This window comes from Gossypium hirsutum, chromosome A11, assembly GCF_007990345.1.
Source record: "Gossypium hirsutum isolate 1008001.06 chromosome A11, Gossypium_hirsutum_v2.1, whole genome shotgun sequence".
Taxonomy (NCBI): domain Eukaryota; kingdom Viridiplantae; phylum Streptophyta; class Magnoliopsida; order Malvales; family Malvaceae; genus Gossypium; species Gossypium hirsutum.
Genome location: NC_053434.1, coordinates 53131687 through 53140636, shown reverse-complemented (window position 1 = coordinate 53140636; position 8950 = coordinate 53131687). Strand labels below are relative to the sequence as shown.

Below are 8950 nucleotides of genomic sequence, written 5' to 3'. Positions count from 1 at the left end.
AGCTGTTTTAGCCAATGAAAAATATTTAAGTAAAAACTTTTCGGTTATTTGTTCCCAAGTAGTGATTGACCCTCGTGGTAATGACTTCAACCACTGTTTAGCTTTGTTCCTCAGTGAAAAGGGAAACAACCAAAGGTGTATGACGTCACCAGAAACGCCATTGATTTTAAATGTGTCGCAAAACTCCAGAAAATTCGCCAAGTGATTGTTTAGATCCTCATCCTGCAAATTATCAAACTGAAGAAATTGTTGTATCATTTGAATCATGTTAGGTTTCAGTTCAAAATTATTTATAGCAATAGCAGGCCTAACTATACTTGACTCAATTCCTGTTAAATTTGGTTTAGCATAATCATATATAGTGTGCGAAGTAGGATTCTGATTTACTGGATCAGCAGCAATCACAGGTGGTAGCGGATTTTCCTAATTTTCAATCATCTCCTCGGTTGTGGTTTGAATATCATCCTCTTGCTCTTCCTCTGTGTATCTTAAGCTTCGCCTTATTTCTCTTCGGTTTCTACGAGCTGTGCGATCGATCTCACTATCAAAAAGTAATGGTCCCGACGGGTTTCTTCTAGTCATACACTATAAAAAACTGCCAGAAACAAATAAAAGAGAAAAATAGAAAAGGAAATAAAAATTTAAATTGCAAATAAAGTAAAATGGCTAAAGTAATAAAAATCGAGTGTTCCTAATATCTTAGCTCCCCGAAAACGGCACCAAAAACTTGATACGTGATATTCACGACAGGTTTTAAAAATTTATAATTAATCGTTCTTGAAACTATATATTATCACGATGAAGGCAAGTGTACCTATCGAACAGTAGTATAGCTTTAGCAAGACCGGATTGTCAAACCCAAAGGAACCAAGAGTACTAGTAATTACTTTCTTTTTATTATCTAGCCTAAAAATTAAGGGATTTGTTTATCTAAACTAATTAACTAAACTAAAGGTGCACAGAGAGAAAGTTATGGAAAAGCTTTTGGGAAAACTCGATTGATTAAGTCAATACCCAAGGAAAAATCCATCTAGACTTCACTTGTTAATTGACTCTAAATCAGATGATTTATTCATTTGACTTGATCCGTAGAAATCCCTAAGTTATATTATTATCTCTCTCGAGACTAATAACGTCTAACCCTAGGTTGATTAATTGAAATCTCTTTCTAATTAACACCCTAGTATTGTATTAACTCGATCTATGGACTCCCTTATTAGGTTTCACCCCAATCCGAAAAAATCTTGTTACCCTATCTCTAGGCGTGCAATCAACTCTGCTTAATTACGACAAATTTACTCTTAGACAAGGACTTTTGCTCCTCTAAATAAGCGCATTAACTTTAATCAATATCCTGGAATATTAAAACAAGAATTAAGAACACATAATTAATATCAAGTCAAATATTTATCATACAATTCAGATAATAATAACAAGATTCGTCTTAGGTTTCATTCCCCTTAGGTATTTAGGGGGTTTAGTTCATAATTATGAAAGAAAACATCTCAAAAGAATAAAGATAACAAAGCATAAATAAAACCCAAAACTCCTGAAGGAAATTGAAGGGAGATCTTCAGTCTTGACGATGAATCCGGCTTCTAAGATGGATCAATCGGCTTTCCTTGAGTAACTCCTTGCCTCCTACTCTATGTGTCACTTCTAAGTGCCTCCTCGGGTGTTTAAATAGGCTTTAGAATACCTAAAAGCCCTCAAGAGTGGCCTTTTCCAAATAGAACTAAACTTGGGCTCGACGTGGACACGCCCGTGTGACACGCCTGTTTGCGATTTATACTATTTAAATAGGCTGTTAAATAGGCATGGGCGTGTGGTCTACCCGTGTAAGTCATGCTCGATTCTACCAAAAATACACGTGCGTGTGGCCTACTCGTGTAAGGAAGTCCAGGCCGTGTTGATTTCCCACGTTGGCCCATTTTCTCAATTTTTGGCCCGTTTCTCATTACTCTTTTGTGCTCACCTAAGTATAAAACATGAAATTAAAGAATTAGGAGCATCGAATTCACCAATTCTAAGGAGAAATCATCCATAAATGCGCTAAGCATGGGATAAAAATATGTATAAATTACAGTTTATCGTCGCATTAATGACTTTTAATGGATGTATAAAATGATTGAATAAAATTGAAGTAATTTAATTGTATAAGTGCATTTTATTTTATTACATTTTATTGTAGATGTTCAAAATGATTCAAACTTTGATAGGGATAATCGTGTGTAAAGTTTATATTATTGTATGAAATGACCCTGATATATCAATGAAATCGGTATAGACATTTATGTTAATAAATATTCATTTAAGCAATTGTATGATCGGTAACGTCTCATAACCCTAGTTTGGCGATGGATACGAGTTAGGGGTGTTACACACACGGCCTACCCACATGGGCGTGTGACCCTTGTATATAAGAAAAATTTTGAAATTTTACGAAAAATTTTCTGAGTTCCCGATTTAGTCCCAACTTGATTCTACTATTTAAATTGGGCCTCAAGGGTCCATTCAAGGGACAATATGATTAATTTCGGATATGAAAATTAAATGACATGAATTCCATGAAATTACTCTCTAAGCTCAGATAATACTTCGTAACCCTGTTCCGGCAACAGATACGGGTTAGGGGTGTTACAATCACAACACTGCCCTATGGTTTTCGCGACACCAGCCATTATCATCTTAACTTCCCCTATTTGATGTCGCAACGTCAACTTGATGAAGTATTAGAAACTTTACATTTTAGTCCTCAAAAGTGTCAAGTTAGCCTACTGTCTCAAGGTTGCAACACCGTATCGTGGGGGTTGCAACTCCAGCCTAAAAGGTCTTAAAACCTTACAATTTGGTCCTTCATTGGTCTTAGGTTATTGAAAGAGCTTTCGTAAGCTCGTATAAACCCTGGATAGGGTAATATATTATAAAATTATGATATAAGGATCATGTTAGTGGTTATGATGTATTGAATCAACATAAATTTTGTTATAGTTGATTGTAGTTGCTTCCGTAATGAATATGACATCTCATAGCTTAGACCCGGCGATCGAGTTAGGTATGGAGTGTTACACTATGTCTAGGCAAATCTATATTATATATAAAGTGATTGATTGAGTTATTGTTACTAGTCAAATTGACACCAAATCAGTTGTGAAATTACTAAAATACCTTTATTTTAAAAGGTAATTAATATTATTATAAGGGTATTTACATATTTTCATACTTTTATATATTTTTCAAATAAAACAATTGAAAAACATTATTTGGGAGTTGAATATAAGACCAACAAATCTATATCAAAAAAACCCTTGTCATTCCACTAATAATCATTTTTTGGTATATTTTTAAATATAAAATATTTTGTTTACCACTTTGTGAGTGTAATAAAATTTTATAATTATAAAGGAAATGAAAGTAAAAGAAATAGAAATGAAGGTTAATGAAAAGAAATAGTATATGTTTATTTTGTTTTGATAGTTAAAATTAGTAAAGGGAAGTGAAAAATTTTTCACGACTTTTGTTTGGTTAAACTGCGAAAGTTAAAGAAAACAATTGTTTATAATGATTTTTTTTCCAATTATATCCTTCTTATAGATATTTTATATAAAAGATTAATAAGATAAAAATGATATTTCACATCATAAAAGAAACTTCCTTTCCTTTCCTTAGTTTTTCCTCCAAATTAAGGTAGATAAAAAATAAATAATTCAAAGGAAAGTAAAGGATATTCAACTCCCTCAACTTTCCTTTGCGTAAAAGAAAAAAAGTTATCAAAACAAGTGTTTCCCTTATTTTATTTCCCTTACTTTTGTTCAATCCAAACATAGGGTAAATTACTAGAGTTCAAGTTTTTTCTTCCTAAATTGAATCGGTGTAGCATGTTAGCAAAAATATTCCATTTATAATACTCTAGTCTTTGCCTTGTAAATTAAATAGTAAAAGTATTATGGAAGTACTTATATTATGAGTCAAATTGTATTTTATTTTATCTATTCAAAAAATTAGTAAATTAATTCCTATACATTAGGTAAAAGAGCAAAATGGTCTTTTTGTTAAAATTTTCATCCTTACTATTAAGTGATGATGTGGCTAATGAAGTAACTAAATAATGACACGTGAACGTGTATCTCATGTTGACATAGTAATATTTAAAAAAAATTTAAAAATCTAAAAAATAAAAAAAATTTCTATAATTTTTTAAAAACCACATCAAGATGAACCTGAGCAAATGGTAATCTAGATGAACTTGGATATGATTTTTTTAAAACCACATCCAAGTTTATGATGAACATGATTTAAGAATTATTAAGAATTATAAAAAATTATAAAAATCATTTAAAATTATTAAAAATAACATCCAAATCAACTTGAATTTCTTAAATAATTATTAAAAAATTATACAAAATTATTTAAAAATTATTTTTTATAATGTAACAAATTAACCAAACAACCGAAGTAAACAAAGCATACTTAAGGCCAGGTACAAAATCATATAATAAGCAGCCACTCGTGCCATACGGACCGCATGTCGTTAACAGGGGTCCGGTGCAACATTGTTCTAAAAATTCATACCCTGTAATAGATGAAAAATATAATGTGCAATAGGTTTAAGCTTCAAAGAGACTACAGTGGAGCTTAGAGTTGCACTACCTTGTGTGCCACAATACCATCTGCTCTTCATTGATAGCAAGACCTATTGCTGCAACGCCATAGGATCCACTGGTTCTATTCATGGAGATGCTAACGACTATTTTCCAAGAAACATTTATATCCCTAGTAACAATGATAACACCTCGATCAATATGGTAAATGCATCCAGTATGTTTAATGCAAACCTATTGATGAGAAGTTTCATCCCATAAAATTTGCAAATACTAAACATGTTGAACTCTCCGTTGAAGGTTAGTTTCCAGATGAAATGAGCAGGTTTCTCAAGCAAAGGAAACTTCTTGTCTTTCAATTCTTGAAGCCATCGGTCTCCAAGTTTCTCTCGGATTAATCCACGATCCCATGTTTTGGTATAAGAACTAATGTATCTAGTAAGGGGTGTACTATGCTGGTACGTTGCGCCAACATTGTATACATGGAGTTATCCACTATGCAAATTGTGTTCCACGTATATCTATACATTTCTTACAAATTTCTCTGCCTTTTAATAACTAATATATTTAAAAACTTCAAAAACACACGAATGTATTTTCTTAATTGAGTTGATATTATTAGTTAATCAAGTTGATGAATTTTATTTTATTTTTTTATAATTTCTTATGATTCAAATATATATATAGATATATAATAGTAACCTTTTATAATATTTTTATTATTAATTTTTAAAAATTAATAATTTTTTATAGTTCTTGATAATTATTAAATAATTTTCTATGATATTGTATAAGTTTTATAATTATTTAATAATTATTTAAGAAATCACTACAAAATGAACGTAGACAATTGATTGTTCTCATTCAAGCTTAGACAACTATTTGTCCAAGTTCAATCCAAACATTATTTTTAGTATTTTTAATAATTTTAATAATTTTTAATAATTATTAAAAGTTTTTTATTTTATTTTTTTATTTTTTATTTCCAAATATTTGTTTATATGGTAAAATGCGTCAGCATGAGGGACAAATACGTAACTATCTAGTTATATTGTTAAGTGATGACACCATGTGTAGCTATCTAGTTGCTCTGGCAAATATGTCATCACTTAACAATATAAATGGATAGAATTTTTAATAAAAGGACTAATTTTACTCTCTGGTCTAATGTAAGAGACTAATTTACCATTTTTGTAATAGAAATGATTAAATACAATCCAACTCTTGATATAAAATCTCCACGCTCATTCAACAACGCAATTGCATGCCAAAAATTAAAATAAGTTGAAACAACTGTGGCTATAACCATGCGTTTGGAGCGAGAACTATAAAATTTAAAGAAATTTAAAATTAAAGTATTTTAAAATGCATTGTTTTAAAATATTAGTATTTGTACGTTTTGTAAATAATATTGTAGAGGAGAAAAAAATCTATGAAGTGTCGTTTGCTTTACTAGGATCCGACGGGCCCTCAACATATCAATATTGTCTTTGATGAAAATTGTTTCCATATTTTTCTAAGAGGTTGAATGCTTAAAAAGCGACCTGAAAAGACATTAATGACATATTTACTAAGCGAGAGTGCTTCGTCAAAGTGCCTGATAAGGCACGCACGATTGAACCGAAGCTGATGCTCTAAAACTTATAGGACAAGTGCGAATATGAGATTTATTTGGTAAGTTTTTTTGTATTATTATTTTATAGTTGTTGGTAAATTTTTGAAACCTTCATGACTAAGTAAAATTGATCCTAGAATATTTTAAATATTGATACCAATCCCTGGTGCAAAAAGGGAAAACAAATGGGAGAAGGAATACAAAAGGTTTCACTGAAACAATCAATATGATTTTTAGTTCATGAATTATAGCAAGTAAAGTTTACAACCAACATAAGCTCCAACATAAGCTTTAATGGAGAACAACTCTACAATTTAACTAATGTTGATTTCCATAGAATTATATTGAATAGCTTCCCAAAGAGCATGTAAATCATCAAACGGTTCCGGGCAGCGGAGTAAATATAAATGCTTTTTTATGACAAAACATCATGCGACCAAAGTGAAATGCTTATATCAGATAGAACAGGGTATTCAGACGGATTGCAAACTATTGAGTTGCAAAACTTCCTGTAGGCATTGAACAGCACCCTCGTAGTTTAAGAATCCCATGAACCAAAATTCATGGGCATCAACAGAGGTAACTTGGATGTACTTTTCAGAAGCATTCACTTTGCTTGTTGATGGATTAATTGCTTTTAGTTGATGTAATGGGATTATTACCTGTTTTATCAAACAGAAGAATGTCAAGATTCGTAACTCGGTAACAAGGTTTAAAATATCATGTCGGTGGTAAAACCGGTGAAACCTCTAGTTACTGGATTCATAACTGGTTTCTTTCAGTTTTTCTAGATTCTCTGGTTTAATAGACACAAGACTAAACAAATCACTTGTCCTAATTCAATCGGTTCAACCTATCCGTCCAGTCCCCAACATTAAGTTTCTATACCGTAAAACAGTAACATCATGGAGAAGACAGCTAAAAGGACCTCACTCTAACCAATATGTTCTAAATGCAAGCATGTAAGGGTTGAAGAAAAAAAACCTTATAATAGCTCCATTCAGTCTGGGTACCATTTTTATATGAAAGAGGACTGTCACTGCAATATGCAAGCTTTTCTGTAGATACATATAGAACTCCCATGACAGGACCAGCTGATGTAGATAAGTAACATGCAAAACAATCCTGAAGTTTCTCTTCAGGAACTGTTTCAAAAGTTTGTCTAAAAATCTTCTCATAGCCACCTTCAGCCAAAACCTTTGTTCCCTGAGCAATTCTTCCCATGGCAGCCTCAGCAAGACTTGGGCTTGTTTTTACTGATTTAAGAAATAAGGGAAACGTTATTTAAAGTGATTTTATGTATGTGAACCTGCTTTGAGAAGAAAGAGGGAGGATTGGGTTCATGCATTATAAGAAATCAGAAATAGTATATGATTCTAACTAATATCTCTCATTTCTTAAAGCATGACTCGGATTTGATTTCTTATTTCTGGAGGAGAAGAAAAGAAAGCCCAATCATCGTATCAAAAATGTTAAAATTATGTTTAAAAGTGGATTATTAAACCCAATCACAAATAAATGATAACGAAAATTGATTATTAATCAATTATGATGTCATTGCAAACTAAAACAAAATCAAATTACCAAGCATACAATAATATCAATTCCAATCATGGAAACCTAAGACATACGAGCAAATCTATCTAATCTCTCATTAACAGGAAAATTACCAATAATTAAAAATACATACTAAGACAAAAGGCAATTGATTTTTTTATATAAAAAATAATAAATAACATACAGTGTTGCCACGTGTTTCCGGCAAGATCCTCGGCTTTCTTCGTCGCTTCTCCCATTATCCTCTTCCATCTCCAAAAGGCATCCCTCACTATATCCATCTTCTCTGTTTACAATTTTAAGGAAAGAAATACAAATAGTTATAAATTTAAAACAAAAGATATTGTTAGAAATAAATGCATGAAGACTTGCCTTTGAAAGAAGCCGAAGAAGAATCCATAGCGGGAGCCTGAGCAAGGTTACGATTGTATCTGTTAGGAGCGGACATGTTAGCGTCGCGATCCGCAGCAGGCGATCCACTATCCAATGGATGAACCGAGTTCCTCAATCCCGATTGTGCTTGGTTCGGTGATTGCTCGTTTTGAATCTGACTCTCTTTCTCTTTCTCTTTCTCTGGCTCTGTTGTTGGCACAATAACAAAGCCCTCCGCGTCCATTTCGGGATCCGAGTTTTTCGGGTCCGCTTTGGCATTCGGTTCTTGAGCCATAGATTGCGTTGAGCTGGACTTTGGCTCGGTTTCCTTCTTCATTTTTTCCATTTTTTTAGAACGTTCCGAGAAAAAAAACAGCTGCGCGTGAAGCGGCGCGTGAAGGATTTTGACTGTTGCTTTTTCTTTCTTTTGTTATTATTTGGGATTTGGTTTGAATTAATCTCATTTGAAAATTATTTTTTATTATTTTTTAAGAAAATTGCTTTTTATTTATTTCCATTTTTGAAGAAAATATTTGGGAGTTCGGGAAAGATGAGTTTGGCGGGAAGTACGGTCCTGCGATGGTAGCGGAACCGTCCAACCTGATGACCTTTTTTAGCGCCAATCTGATTCTTATCCTTCTTTTTAACTTTTCCTTTTTCTTTTCTTTTTTAAATGTATTTACTCTTTACAACATAAGATTTATGGAGGGAAGAAATTTTAAATGTATTTTAAAGTTATAAATAATCTTTACTATAATTATAATAAATTACTATAATCTACAATAAAACTAATATTAAAATATAT

At 32.0% G+C, this 8950-nt stretch overlaps 1 protein-coding gene across 1 annotated transcript; it reads right to left on the bottom strand.

The window, feature by feature from the left end:
- Positions 1-6402: 6402 nt before the first annotated feature.
- Positions 6403-8742, bottom strand: LOC107931257 (GLABRA2 expression modulator). The gene is made up of 4 exons (XM_016863104.2): positions 8146-8742; positions 7958-8059; positions 7201-7472; positions 6403-6878 (listed from the first exon to the last, which is right to left on the bottom strand). Exons 1-4 carry the CDS (start codon positions 8489-8491, stop codon positions 6690-6692), a joined length of 909 nt encoding a protein of 302 aa, XP_016718593.1. The 5' UTR covers positions 8492-8742; the 3' UTR covers positions 6403-6689.
- Positions 8743-8950: the final 208 nt, after the last annotated feature.